Source organism: Colias croceus, chromosome 5 (assembly GCF_905220415.1).
Source record: "Colias croceus chromosome 5, ilColCroc2.1".
NCBI classification, from domain to species: Eukaryota; Metazoa; Arthropoda; class Insecta; order Lepidoptera; family Pieridae; genus Colias; species Colias croceus.
In genome coordinates, this window is record NC_059541.1 from 122835 (window position 1) to 138096 (window position 15262).

At 37.5% G+C, this 15262-nt stretch overlaps 1 protein-coding gene across 5 annotated transcripts in view; it reads left to right on the plus strand.

Annotated features, from left to right (window-relative positions):
• The window catches only part of LOC123691591 (MOB kinase activator-like 2), a 51954-nt gene that overhangs the window by 18109 nt on the left and 18583 nt on the right, over positions 1–15262 (plus strand). For 2 of the 5 annotated variants that reach the window (XM_045636050.1, XM_045636051.1), the window contains one exon: positions 3564–3641. The exons of 2 other annotated variants lie outside the window; for them this stretch is intronic. In XM_045636050.1, the coding sequence (XP_045492006.1) occupies positions 3625–3641 (17 nt within the window). In that variant the 5' untranslated portion in view covers positions 3564–3624. Of the gene's footprint in view, positions 1–3563; positions 3642–5595; positions 5910–15262 lie in introns of those variants that run through there. One more of the 5 variants, XM_045636048.1, reaches the window with a different exon arrangement.

Sequence of the window (15262 nt, forward strand, 5' to 3'; positions counted from 1 at the left end):
GCAAGTCTTGCAATTACCTATTAGACTATTACTATTTATTAAAGTTTACTTTAAATCTTAGAAAAACGTATTAGAATTGGAACATTATGAGCTTGAATTAACATAGCCATAGTAAAGATACTTGCGTGATCAGTATAATGTATTCATTTTCATTCTAAGCACTCTGAAACTTATTTATTCTTTGGAACACCGGTAGGTACTCTTAAAACAATTCGAAATTATTTTGCATGAGTATACCTACGCCCTATGGCGGCAATCAAATAGTGTCAAATGTTATGATTTCGGCGTGGCGGCAACGATTGTTTTTCTTTGAGAAGTAAGTACAAAACCTTTGATGCCGCATTATCAAAGTGCCGATGGTTAAAACATAACTATGCATGCACTCAGTTTGATTTTAATAGATATTTTTTTAATCGCTATGTTTATGGTATTAGTCGTAATGCGCATAGGTCCAGTTTTTCATATTCTTTTATACATTTTTTGCGTCTCATAGAATTCCTAAGCGTACCTGCCTATACACCGAACTGTTACACCTAACTACTCAGTGAAATAGCGCTAAGTCCTAGCTGCAAGACGCAAGAGTCTTGCAGGCTATGTCTTGTTCTTGCTCAAGTCTTGGTCTTGGTCTTGCTAAAAATACGCGGTCTTGTTCTTGGTCTTGGTCTTGCAAAAACGCAAGAACAAGACCAAGACTGAATTTGGGCAACACTACTCGCAGTCACCGTTTTGTTGTACAAGATATTATAAAAGTGAGGATGGACATTATAAAATCCATCCGTTACCATGCGTACACATACCATCCGTTCGGCAGTTCGGGTGCATTTGGCATCGTCGTCTATGTCGGATCCATACAATGTATTCATTAATGTACACAAATAAAATGTTATCCTTTAAACTTCCACAATTTTTTTAAAAGTATTTGAACATTTAAACATTGACCAAATTATGGGATAATATGATATTTATTCAGGCTGAATGCTTCATGTTGCGGAAGAATTCTAACAAATACCCGCGGCCCCCTCATTAAAGCGGCTCGACGGAACACAGTGGGGTTTTAGTCGGTAAGAATCCGACATAACCCACGGCTCCTTCCCCGGGGGCCGTGGGTATCTTTGGAAGATTTCCCCACTATTAAAAAAAAAAAAAAAAAAAAAAAAAAGGCTGAATGCTTCATATCAATAATGAGTAAAGTGAACGGAAGCGCATACAGCAGGGCGAGTGCGAAGCGGCACCGCTTGTCGCCCGGCGCCGGCGGTCGTGGCAGTCGGCACTCGGCACACGGCAGAGGCGACCGCGGCCGGCGGCCTTGACCTGCTGCAGCATACATTAGCATAATATAAACAACTAGCGGCCCGCCCCGGCTTCGCCCATGGTACATATGTATTTACATTTTATCACTATCACTACATAGTATAAAACAAAGTCGCTTTCTCTGTCCCTATGTCCCTATGTCCCTTTGTATGCTTAAATCTTTAAAACTACGCAACGGATTTTGATGCGGTTTTTTTTAATAGATAGAGTGATTCAAGAGGAAGGTTTTAGTATATAATTTATTAGGTTTTAGACAAAGTGGGCGAAGCCGCGGGCGGTAAGCTAGTTTTTAATATAATATAAAAAGAATTATCGAAATCCCGTTCACGCGTGATGCCGTGACCAAGGAAAACGGGTTTCATTTTTTATTTATTTATTTATTTTATTGCACGCCTCATAAGCGAAGCGTTGAGGTGGGTACTACTGTCACTTCGCGCAAAACATCTGATTTTTCAAACTTAAAATGTCTTTATGTATCATACATTGCACTTGTAAGATAATACATACACACACATATTAAGAAAAAACACTATTTTTAACGTTCATGATATTTTTGATGTCATTTTTGTTATTTAAACTAGTTAAAAAACAGTTTAAAAAAGTTCTGTCTTGGACGTCCGTGTGTCTGTATGTGCGGATCCTTTTTCTTGTTAACACGATAGCGACCGAAATACTTTACTAATCGAGTCTTTTTTTTCTCTTACGCTTGAGTATGCTCAGGAATAGAACCCTTTCATTTTTCAGGGTCTGATTCGATGTGGTTTAATTGTTATTAAATAAACAAAAAAAATATCGACTTTTTTTTTTTTTTTATAGTGTACTCAAAATTCACCATTATAAACTCGATTCTTTATACTATAAGCCAAGGTTTAAAAAAATAAGTTGGTAGTCAGTCCCTTAAACCTGCGCAGTTTCACATCTAGGTGGGGCCACAAGAAAAATAGCTCAATTATTACGGTACCGCTTTCTTTACTTTTCCAAATGTTTTATTTTATTTCATTTTTATATTTATAGTCACGTACTCTTTATAAATAATCAATTTTATTGTAAAGGATGAGATTATGAGGCGTGCACTTTTGGATTTTCCAAACTATTTATTTATTTATTTTTATATATGTTACCGGAAATGTATGTAATCCGTCATTGTATACAATTCCTAGGAAGATTATACATTTCCTAGGATATACATGCATTAAAGATAGACTTGCATCAATTATTAAAGTTTCTCCCTCTAACAGTATCTCTTACACTTGTCTGCCGTCCTCTGTTAATTCCTTATTTTTGCCTAATGTAGATCAAACTGAGATTGAATCCATAATTTTAAATTTAAGATCTGATTGTGCGACCGGTTGGGACGGTATTTCATCAAAGGTTTTAAAGATGTGTCGACGTTCCCTCGCCCCCATTATCACTCATATTTGTAACAAAAGTATTGAACATGGAATCTTTCCTAATGCTTTTAAAAAGGCAGTTGTTCATCGAGTGTTTAAGGGTGGGGACAGAGAGGATGTTAACCAGTATAAACCAATTTCAGTATTAGCCAGCTTATCTAAACTCACTTACATTTATTTTAAAAAAGTTGCGTAACTCAGCTAGCTTTGATATTATGAAATTAGTCTAATTTAGTTTATGTCAATCGGTGCTAAGCTACTGCATACCGGCCTGGGGTGGTGCTTGTAAGAGTATTATGCTTATTGCAGAAAAAGCACAACGTTCTGTGCTTAAAGTTATATCTCACAAACCATTCAGGTTTCCAACAAACGAACTCTACGCTCACTGTGAAGTCCTCACGGTAAGACAGCTTTACATTCTGCGAACTATTATCAAAAAACATCCAAAAGTTCCCTCTTCACGTGACCCAGCCAAACGGAGTTCTAGAGATATTTGTCCCTTAGTACCCCACAGGACAAGCTTTGCCAAGCATCAGTACCGCGTTTTGAGTTCATTGAATTACAATAAAATAAATCGCCGGCGCATAATTTTTTATCTATACTAATATTATAAAGCTGAAGAGTTTGTTTGTTTGTTTGAACGAACGTACGCACGCGCTAATCTCAGGGACTTCTGGTCCGATTTGAAAAATTCTTTCGGTGTTAGATAGCCCATTTATCGAGGAAGGTTATAGGCTATACCTATATCATCACGCTACGACCAACAGGGGTGGAGCCACGGGGGCGAAACCGCGTGGAGCAGCTAGTTTAAGATAAACATGGTATAAAGTATAAAAACTAAAAAGCAAATGTTTGTTTCAGGTGAGTGAAGTGAGCGTAGTGCGTGGCGCGGCCCGTTGGGCGCGAAGTGGATGTCTCTAGCATGTTGGACTGCTTGTGGTAAGTGCGGCTGTACACTCGCTTTTCAACCAAATGTGATCGGCGTCATGGGCTTATCTCTAAAATTTGAAATCTATCGTTTTGCATGAAGTCTAATGGAACCAGCAACGTTTGCTATGTTATTTTTGCTTAGTTTTGGTGCATGGCGAAACTATCAATGATTTTTGAGTTAAGTACATTTATTAAGGATCGGCGAATGGTGACAATGCAAATGCTATAATTATTTCATGAGCTAAGTATAATCTTAGATTACAAAATAAAAGGCAGATAGAGCATGACAATCGTCCATCGCCCTTGTCAAAGAAAAGAAGAAAATCAAAAGCAGGTCTACGAACAATACATCTAAAGGGGTTTGCAATTTTAGTAAAAAAATGCTGTCTTATGATATTAAAACGCTGTAAAAATTGTTCCCAAAAAAAAAAGAAAGATATAACATCGTCTTACAGGTTTTCTGTAGATTATTTGGCTTATTTATTTTTTAATACAAATAATAATTTTACATGTAAGAAGGAATACAAAATGCTGACAAAACTGAAAGGATAGAATAAATTCGATTGCTCAGGCGGGTCACGAGTGGCTGAGTTGGTTAGGCATCCGCCCCGGAATGGCGCGAAGGATGCGGGTTCAAAGTCCCGCCTCGTGATCGAATTTTTTCTATTCTTTATAAATTTATATTTATAAAGCATTTTGAATGCCATAAAAACCAAAAAATATAAATTCAAGAAAAGGTCGTGTTCCATCGTTACAATATTGTATTCACTGAAAAGTGCTTCATATTGGTTGAAATGGTTGTTAAATCATCTCAATAGATGGCGCGCGGTGTGTCCCTTAAGACACATAAAAACTGAAAGGATAGAATAAATTCGATTGCTCAGGCGGGTCACGAGTGGCTGAGTTGGTTAGGCATCCGCCCCGGAATGGCGCGAAGGATGCGGGTTCAAGTCCCGCCTCGTGATCGAATTTTTTCTATTCTTTATAAATTTATAGGAATACAAAACTTCAACGTATGCTGCCGTGAATGTGATTATTTGTATAGTGCAAAAAAGGTTCATGATCATTATTAGATTATTTTAATAAGTATTGTACATTTTTTTTGTTACTTTTATAAAGCTTTAAAAGTCATAGTCGTTTTTGCTCGCGATTTAATTCATGTGCACTCAATGATGAATATGATGAAAATGAAATGTCCCGTATTCTCGACTAAAAACGAAATTTTGAAAATGCGGAATGACAGCACTCATAGCTTTATGGAAATGACGATAAAAGATTCGGTTTAGTTCGGTAACGCTCCATCTACCTTTCATTTTGTTATCTAAGAGTATAATTATAATAATGTATATCAAACTGAAAAACAAAAAAATATTCAAAAATACAATACGCAAGCAATACGCCTTTTTCACTTCTTTCTTTAGTTGTCAAGCCATATTTATTTTGATACTACAGTCTATATTTGAATTTTGTCCCAATGTTTAGTTGATTAAATTTATCCCTTTTATGATACACGATATTATCAGAGCTTATGGCTCATGCGCTACAAAAGTCTTCGCACGACAGAAATTAGAATAAAAAAAGACGTGTGGCACTCGGGGACTGCCGCGGTAAAGCTATTGCATAGCATGCCTTCAAGCCACACCTCCGAGCCCGTCGGAATGTGGAGCGTGAGGTTATTTCGTTACGGAATTTTTCGATTTGGTCCCCGCGATCAAGGCCCGCGTTAGAAGCTATGCAATAGCTTAAAATCTTTATTTTGCTATTTTAAATATTCATGACAAATTAAGAATTTGTCTGTATTTATAACATATTATGTTAAAATTTGAAAATGCTTGGACGATGTTTAATGTTTATGTAGTAGTCACGGTCAGCTGAGGCAACGGCGAGTGACGTATGGTGTGGGCGGGCGCGGGCGGGGCGGGGCGGGGATCGCGCGGTACGGGGCGCGGCGGTGGGTCGAGGGGCTAGCGTCGCGCGCGGAGCGACAGTCTCGCGTCGTTCGCATCCCGAGCGGTGTACCGCGTGTTGCGATGCCTGGCGGAGCTGGCGCGCTCTGTGTGACGTGTGTCGTGCTCGCGCCCGGTTAGTGGTCAGTGCGGTGCGGCAGTACGGCGCTGCCGGAGTGGCATGTGAGGCGATGTTGCGCTCTGCTGTCACCAGTGGCATGGTCGGCTTGCCGCCGCCACCACACGCTCGATTGTCGCTCTTCGATTCTTGCCACCGGAAGATCAGACTCATAGGAGGAGGCCCCGTCGCTTTCCTTGGAGGGCTCGTGGCGTGAGTGCTTTCCTATTGGTGATTTAACGAAAAACCTATACTTACTTGATCGATTTACGTTGTTAAGGTCAACATTAGGATGTTTATTTTAATTGTTATCTAATAATTATACGCATATAAAACGTATAAAAAAGAATGTCATTAATAATTTTGAACATTCACTCAGAAAGTACATTTGGAACGGATACTTTCCATGCTTTGTTTCATTTATGTAAACAAACAGTAAATTCTCATTAACCTCAAATTGCGAGAGAAGGTTTTTTTCTCACAAACAATAGCGCAATTTGCATTACAAATAGTGAAAGGTCAATTGTTGTTGAACTATTGCGAAGTAATGCTTTAGCGTTGAGTCGTCATTCGGCGCCGCTCGACTGTCCTTTTTCTCAATCCCGGCCATAAGTGATTCCACGTTATCCTATTGTGTTCAATTATTATCTACTGCTTACTCGTCATTTCTAAATTCTAATCTCAATTTTGGGGGAAGCGGCTAAGCCTGAAAGAAAAAATAAAGTTTGAAGCGTTCAGACCATTATGAGTGTTTAATTTGTTTTGTTTTGGTGCATTTACTTGCGCGTTGAGGAGAAAGCGTAGACGCGCTAGTCATTCAATCAACTAGCAGCTACAACCAGATGACTGCGACATAATAATATGTACCTATGGATAACCGTAAATAAATACATGTGTCACATATTATTTATTGCTCAATGTGTCCCTGAAACCAATGGTAGATACTGTAAATATTTATCTAGCTCTAGTAAAGTAGGAAAACGAGGCTCGTCAGATAAAAATATAGGTACTTAGGTAATTATAATTACTATATTTTCATGAAATGCTCCTGTTCAAAGTTGTTTTTTAATCGTAGCACACTTTTAGGATACATTGTTTTCATCATCTACCGCTTAGCTTCTATATCTATAGGACTCATTTTAATAAAGTAAGATTGAAAATTAACATTTGTGCCGTGTGTTTTTGAAGTGAAAACTTCTTTAGCGGCGTTGGGTATAAAATCTTAAACTCGCGTCAGGACACGTGGCCTGATCGAAAAAGCGTAAGACGGACTTTTTTCTTTTTTTTTAGCCCTTATACCTATTCCATGCGTAAGACGGATACCATTCCAAAATATCAAACATGCTGAACGTTAATAATCAAGTTTTCACTTCTGCCGGCACTCCCGGAGTGCAACCCGTCTTTTTTTTTTGAATAATCCTTGAGCTTGCACCTTGCGGTGTGTGTTTTCTAATAACGATACGTTTCTATGGCATCGCAAATGCTGTGTTGACTTCATAATTTTGCTTTCATTATTTTATTCATGCCATGATAACGTGCTTAGTTAAATCCGAAATGCTCATAAAATAACACAGTAGTCAGTTCCTATGGTAATTTGTACCACTTACTTAATAGTAGCTAACATAACGCTACAGAACGGACACTCCCCGCCTCCCGCCAAAAGTAAACATTTACGTCACCCCGCACGATCACGACTAATATGGCCAGCGCTTACCGAAAGGATGATACGCAGCGAAGATTATTACGCTTGAAAACTTGAAATGTACTAAGTAGATGTGTGATCTGATTAATCTGTTAGTGATATGGGTATCTAAACCTAGTATTCTAAACGTAGTTTCTAAATATGTACTGTACCGCGTGCAAAACTCGCGAGTCGCGGACATGTTCTGTTTCAATTTAATGTAGGTACCTACTTGTACCGATGTTGGAAATTTGGTGCAGGGCAATGAATATTTTTGATCGACCAAGGTGACATGAACACGCAAGTCACAAATTTGCCAACCCTAAAGCTTTAAAACACACATTTGCACTCTGGTACAAATGTCTAATGCTAGTGTGACTGTCAAAACGATAATTTTGTATGGAGTGTCCGGGGTGTGACGATACAATAATATCTGCCACATAGGTCATGTCTAACTAACTTTTAACTATTGAATTTGGAAAATTTATTTCACTAACAGAAAGCTTCCTTTTTCCCTGGTCAGCCAAATATAAGCCCTATCTATCTAGCGGCCAAATGTCACAAACACGAATCAAACAGTTAAAGAATTCAATAGCCACTTTACTTACATTACGCAAACAAGAACTGGATTAGCGGACCTTAGTTATGTTCAAAGTCAAACATTAAATTCATCCATATTTGTGACATCCTGTACTAATCTTGAGGTATCTTCAATATCATCCCTTAAACCCTAACATAAATGATTTTAGTTTGACATTGGTATTTATTATTTTAATCTCAATGTAAATGAATAAAAAAAGGACGAGGCAATATATTAAAATTATTAGTTAAGCGGTTGATATGATATTGAATAATGAAGTGAATGGAGCTATGTTCTACTCAGTTACATTGATATGCGGATGCAACAGGAGCCGGCTAAAAGCGAACCTTTACGTCATCGCGCCGGAATAATAACGAGCCCGTAAAACGTGATTATTGCGAATTCATCTCATGGTTCAACTTTATTTCATTTTCGGATTCGGATTTTATAATTCTTATTTTTTATTGATTCAGCTTGCCCTGTTTGTTTGAGTCAAAAAACAACAGCATTCGTGATATTTTCATACATAAAATTAGTTGAGCAGAAATGGTAACAACCTAAATTCAAATTCAAATTCAAATTTCATTTATTTACAAGAATGTAGTTACAAAAAAGGTGTAATTATTAATTTCTTATTTCCGTAGATTTGAAAGCATTTTATCATTTAAGCAGGTTTCAAGTCTTAAGAACTGTTAACTCTGCCAGTTCACCTGATCGTCAGTTTATGTGATTTTCATTTTGCATTTGAGATGCTTTGGAATATACGGAGGATTATTTGTAAGATTAGGTATGAAAAAATAAAATTTTTAATTCCCCCCGGAATCACAGACACAATAGAAAATCTATTGTGTCGTGGTCTCATTGGGCCGCTCGGTGGTCAATGGGTTAATGTTTGTTTAAATAATTTCTTAAGTAATTTAAAATGAGAAATCATTTATTATATACTAGCTCAGCTCCTGTTGGTCTTAGCGTGATAATATATAGCCTATCCTTCCTCGATAAATGAACTATCTAACACCGAAAGAATTTTTCAAATCGGACCAGTAGTTCCCGAGATTAGCGCGTTCAAACAAACAAACAAACAAGCTTTATAATATTAGTATAGATTTATTGTTTTGTCATGGTGAGGCATTGATTGTAATTTTTTAATGTTTCAAAAAAATTAGGTCGCCGTTTGACAGTCGCTTCTAGGATTGACTAGACCAAAATTTAAACAGAAAAGTTAGGTAAGTTAGGTTTGAGTAAAAATACTTCAGTCAAATGCCGAATTTCAAATGTATTTCGATTGTCCGATGGCTTTTGCCGAACCTAAGATAAACCAGTCTTTCCACGAAAAGATTGTGTTTTGGGATTTGACTATAACATAAGTACCAATATTGCAGCAAATTGTCGGGAAAAAATAGCGCGTAGTAGTTATCTGTATTTGCGTATTTATTTGGTGTACCTGGGTAGAATATAGAATAGCAATTCAACTTAGAATCTCAAACAGTTTCGTTATTCGGTGGAGGGACAAGCGGTGCGGTACAGTTGTAACGGGACCGCGCGGCCCCGATACGCTACCTACCGCGCGGCGCCTGCCTCGCCGCGGCCACGCGCACTCTTTACACAACTTTACATCTTATCAATCTGTCAAGGTTTTAAAGTTTAAACTGATGTCATTCCTGCGAATACAAAATTCCGTCGATGCTGTACATATCGTGTCGTTTGCTATAAAAATATGTACAGAATTAGAAATTGTGTAGCATGCGGCGTGCTCGCGCTGAAACGTTCACGCTCGAAGGCCGATCCATATGTATAATGTAACATATAGTTTGTCTGACTCGCCATTCTGCCGCTATTTGCCATGTAATGTTACCGTATTTTGTCCTTGCATTTTTTTTAATTTGCAATGACGTAATATCCCCAAAATAAGATTAAATATTATTTATTAAGTGGTATGAGAAAAGAAATAAAATCAGCGGAAATAATTCGTGTAGTTTTGAAAATTGCTACAGTTATTCCTTGACATCCAGATGATCATATCGAAAGTCCTCAAGGGTGGGGGTGAGCTGTCGGTGTCGTCGTCGTCGTCGTTTCAGCCGCGGGACGTCCACTGCTGGACAAACCCTCAAGGATTTCCAGTACTACCGATGCCACTTGGACCATGTTGTCTGTCCATCTTGTGGGAGGTCGTCCCACGCTTCGTCACCCAGTACATGGCCTCCATTCCACAACCTTTTTGCGTTGTGGTTGTGGCACAAAGGCTGTGGTTGTGGGCCGTTGGGTTCTACGGGATATGTGCCCTGCCCATTGCCACTTCAACGTGCTAATCCGGCGACCTATGTCCTTCCTCTTTCCTTATTTCTGATTCAATCTCGTAGGGAAACTGCATAGATCCTTCCATAGCCCTTTCGATGGCCAAGTTGTTCTATTTATTTAAAACGTTAAAGTTTTTTAAAATTGATATGATAATAATTTACGGAATACCTTAATACAAGAGGTCCCTTAAATAGAGACAAAATAAGTTAACCGACTTGGTATTAAATGGATCTCACAACTTTTTCCGGTAGAAAAACTGAGCTGTGAGACTTGGCTTTTTTACAGGATGTTTTTTATGGCATCTCGCTTCTTTTCTGTAGAGCTCTACTTTTTTCCTTTTTTGTACCTTTTACTTCTAGAATATCAATAACGATTTTTCTTTAAGCAATATTTAGACCCCAGATTGCCCCCAGTAACGGATTAAAAGGTTGGATACTAGTAAGTGTATGGGATTACAAAGTAAATCACGCAGTTGGTGTATCTAGAAATCTGGACAGACATTATAGAATGTGTTTTTTCCTTGATTTAGACATTAAACACTAATTACCTATATTCTAAATTTGAAGGGGACTAATTTTCGGGGACAATGCCGTGCCCCCAGATAAATTTATGATGCAATATCATTTGTAGTTATCTATAGGTATTAATATTAAACAAAAAGTGATTTCTTTTTCTAGAAGAAATAAAGTAATATTTAAATTTTATAAAGCAGTGGTGGCTCAGTGGTGAGACCTCGGACTTCGAATCGATAAGTCCGTGGTTCGAGACCAGGCGAGCGCGCAGGAAATAAATTGATTTTTCAATTTATCTGCGCATGTTGTAACATCACCACTGCTCGAACGGTGAAGGAAAACATCGTGAGGAAACCGACATGTCGAAGAATTAAAAAAAAAAGTTCGACGACATGTGTCATCCGCCAACCCGCACTTGGCCAGCGTGGTGGATTATGGCCTGTACCCTCATAGGAGGCCCGTGTCCCAGCAGTGGGAACGTATATGGGCTGATGATGATGATGATGATGATGATTTAAATTTTAATTATTCGTTAAATCACTATGAAAAGAACGATAATATTATTGTAAATGGCATGACAGGTCACTGTAGACTGTAGAGTGTAGAGTGTAGATAGGCTATGCGGTCCGCTCGGTCGACCTTCGGGTGATCGCGCCATGTGACGTCAGCCCGCCCGCCTGCCCCGCCGCCCCGACGCCCCGCCGCGCGCCTCCTACTAAGTAAACAAATAAAGCCTAAAGTCATGCGGCTCTAATGATTGAACAACTTAACTGTCGAGACTTTACGTTTCAATATGAGCATTGAGCAAAATCTATGATTCTTCTCTCGTCTTCGCACAATTTAAAAATCAGCGTTTCGGTTAGGTAGTTTGGCATATAGATAGATAGCAATAATATAGCGCACCAAAATTTATGATAATAATTATTTAAATAGAAAAATTGAAAGAAGCAACATTTAGCGCACACGCGAACATTGCAGCAAATAAGTTGAACGGCAGCCAGCGTGGGTCACGGCGGTCTATCACGATCGATGGTAAAAGTGCTCGAACCGCTTCGAGCTACTCTTTTTATGGCATCGCAAACTGGGTCGCCGGCGGCTGGCATTCTGATTAGTCTTCCATCCACCATATCATTATTCCTTACACATATTACATATTCTTAAGTTGTTTTTTTCTGTATTATGTTAGCGATTATTCAATAAAATTTGGTCTGATTTTCATGATTCGGCGGAGTGCGGACGGCTCGAAGGCAGACGGTAGTGTTGTAACGGCGAGTATCGCAACAACAGTTTTGCAAGAAGCGCTGCCGTGCAATCCTTATCCACACGCATAACTGCACAAAGCGAAAAAAACTAACGTTGGCTGATAGGTAGCTGATAAAGCTTGATTCTTTCACGATGGCGACAGAAATAGGACAATGTCATCGCAATCCGTTCAGTGGTTTTCGCGTCAAAGAGTAACATCCATACGTTCTTCGTCATCCAAACTTTCGCTTTATAATATTAGCAAATAAAGAGTATATAATTACTGTTGCTATTTTCGGTAGGCTTCATGTCATCCCATGTTTTACAATTATAAGAATTATTATGAATAATATTTACTATTTCACTGACAGCAGCCACAATGGTTCAATGTAGCTGTATCGTCGATTATTGCTAGAGATTGCTAGAGCAATAAAATCTAATTGTGCACGTCGAATGCGGTGTGCTGTAAACGCGGAACAGAAATTAATTTCTTTAATGAGCGTTACTTTACAACTAGATAGATTTCATTCCGTAATTGTAATGACATACATAATATGCAGAGTGCATGTGAGCTATGTACGGTGATAGCTTAACATTCTCGTGGAGTAGATTGTTGTGGCAGTCAGCTGCCGCTGACGTCACGGGCCGCTGGAGCCCGCCCGCGCCACAGGTGGCTCGCCGTGACGTCACGCACTCATCCGCGGGCCTCATCCCACTCTGGATGTTGTTCGCATGGCGGCTGTGTCACTGTTTACAATGTTCATTTAGTCAATGATATTATGTCAATGAAATCTCTTACTTTTAAGTCTCTGCACTTATATGCGATCTTTGCGATCATCACTAAAAATGTCTCTTTGTTTTCATCTATGAAAATTGTACAATAATGTGCTCATTAACTCGTGTCCTCATCCCAATGTAGCTTTGCTAATGTCAAGTGGGTTACACGATGTGCGCGACTCACTAAATATCTCCTCTCCTACAAATCCTTACCCTTATCGGAGGCCCTTACTTAACCAATAAGTTATTGTTGAATCAATAGCGCGTGGATGATATTTTTATCAAATTTTGATAATAAAGCATAAATCGAAAACTTTATGGTCTAGGACAATAAATTTTAGTACCTATTTTTGTCAAATTGACTGAAAATACTTGTATATTGACACTGTCAATATACAAGTATATTGACACTACAAAATACTTGTATATTGACACTGTCAACTTACAGCTGGGTATGTCGAATTCCGAGATTTAAGGAATAAGATAAGATTAATACCTAATTTAAGATTAAAATTACTGACCTAGTTAGTTACTTTTGATTGCATTGGTTTATAAGTTTGATTTTTTCACAGCTTTGTGCATTCTTTATTAATTTCAGCTTGATAGTTCACCTCCACAAGTTGCTGATAAAAAGAAAAAAATATTTATAAAATAGACTAAGTAGCTAACATTTTGAAACCATTCCACAATTACACAATGACTAGAAACATAAGAAAAGTTATTACCACAATATACATACAGTAAGGAAACTTCATACAAAACGTCCGAAATTGCTCACGCACACAAGCAAGCGTGTTTACGAGTATCCCAAGAAGCTTATATCTAATACACTGGATATTGCACTATGACCATTAACTTGTAACAAGAAAATATAACCTTGAATGACGTCAGTGTTGTTTTTTGTCTCTTTCTGTGGAGTGACCACGCTGGCTTGTATTTGAGGATTTTTCGAAATAGAAAAAACTAAAAATCATGGTCTATAAATAATAACGATATATATTTTTAACAGTATTTATATTATAATATTACTGGTCATACTTTATAGGAACATACAATTTTAATTTGTATAGATTATAGAATGATAGTTTTAAATAACTTTTGGCTACAAAGCTTGGATATGAACCGATATATAGCATTAACATCCTTTGTAAATAGAGGAAAGTTGTGTTTTGCATCAGATGCTGTTTACCAAATTGTAAGCTACTCAGATCTTCTTTTTAAACGCGTTGCTTCGACGGGTCAATTTCAAGCCAAAATCGTCAAAGAAAAAAATATGTGCGTGTACTAGTGTACACACGTAAGAAGTGAAACTTCTTGACCTTATTTTTCAAAAAATAATTTACTATATGCAACTTTACAGAAATACGTCGAATCACGCGTGGTATGGATAAGAAAAAGACGGCGCGTAACGGAAAAATTTTACACTAAATTTTTTTCCAACCCCGATAAAGAAGTTTCACTTCAAAAACTGTTTATGCCTTGCCTTGCACTAATTTCAGCTAACTTTACAAAGTTTATTTTTCAAAAGGTATTTTTTTCTGGGTCGTAATCCTCAGTAATTTTACCCTTGATGGGCACATATATTTCTTTTTATTTTACTTTTTGGAAAGCTGAAATACGTAAAACAAAAAAATATGAGGTAAGTTAAAAAAATATAAATTTCAATGTAAAAACGAACAATCTTATAACTACATGTGAGTGCAATACCGATGTCGTGTGTTGTTTCATTACTAGTAACAATCTTGAAAATGGTGTTCTAAATTTCATCATAATATTGTTATTACAATATATTCTCTTCGCTATCCATAAAAACTCGTCATCATGGTTACCTTATTTGTTAATTTTATTTAAGTATTGAAAACTTGTTGAAAAACGATAAAGTATTAGGAAAATAACAAATTTAACATAACTGCTTACTAAAATGATGCAAAATTTTACAATTTTTGCCATTGAAATGATTCTAAACAGGTAAATGCAGGAGTATTGAGGAATATTGTAAATAACGTAAATATACACTTGCCTGTGAAATTCTATGCCAGAATTTGGTGTCCAAACACTTCTGCAATTTTGCACAATACAATGCATCCATACTAATATTATAAATGCGAAAGTAACTCTGTCTGTCTGTCTGTCTGTTACTCAATCACGCCTTAACTACTGAACCAATTTGCATGAAATTTGGTATAGAGATATTTTGATACCCGAGAAAGGACATAGGGTAGGTTTTATCCCGGAAATCCTACGGGAACGGGTTTTTCTTTGAAAACGCGGGCGAAGCCACGGGTGGAAAGCTAGTTCTTTATATTCGGAAAATATTTATTAAATAAGCAACAATATTAACTTAAATATTCGAAGCGACGCAATTTTTTTGACACACATGCCATATTGACAAAGTGAGAGTTGCTACAATTTTATTATGGTGATTACCCATAATCAGGGAGTATTGCTTTTTAATAATTGGTTCAGATACTTATTT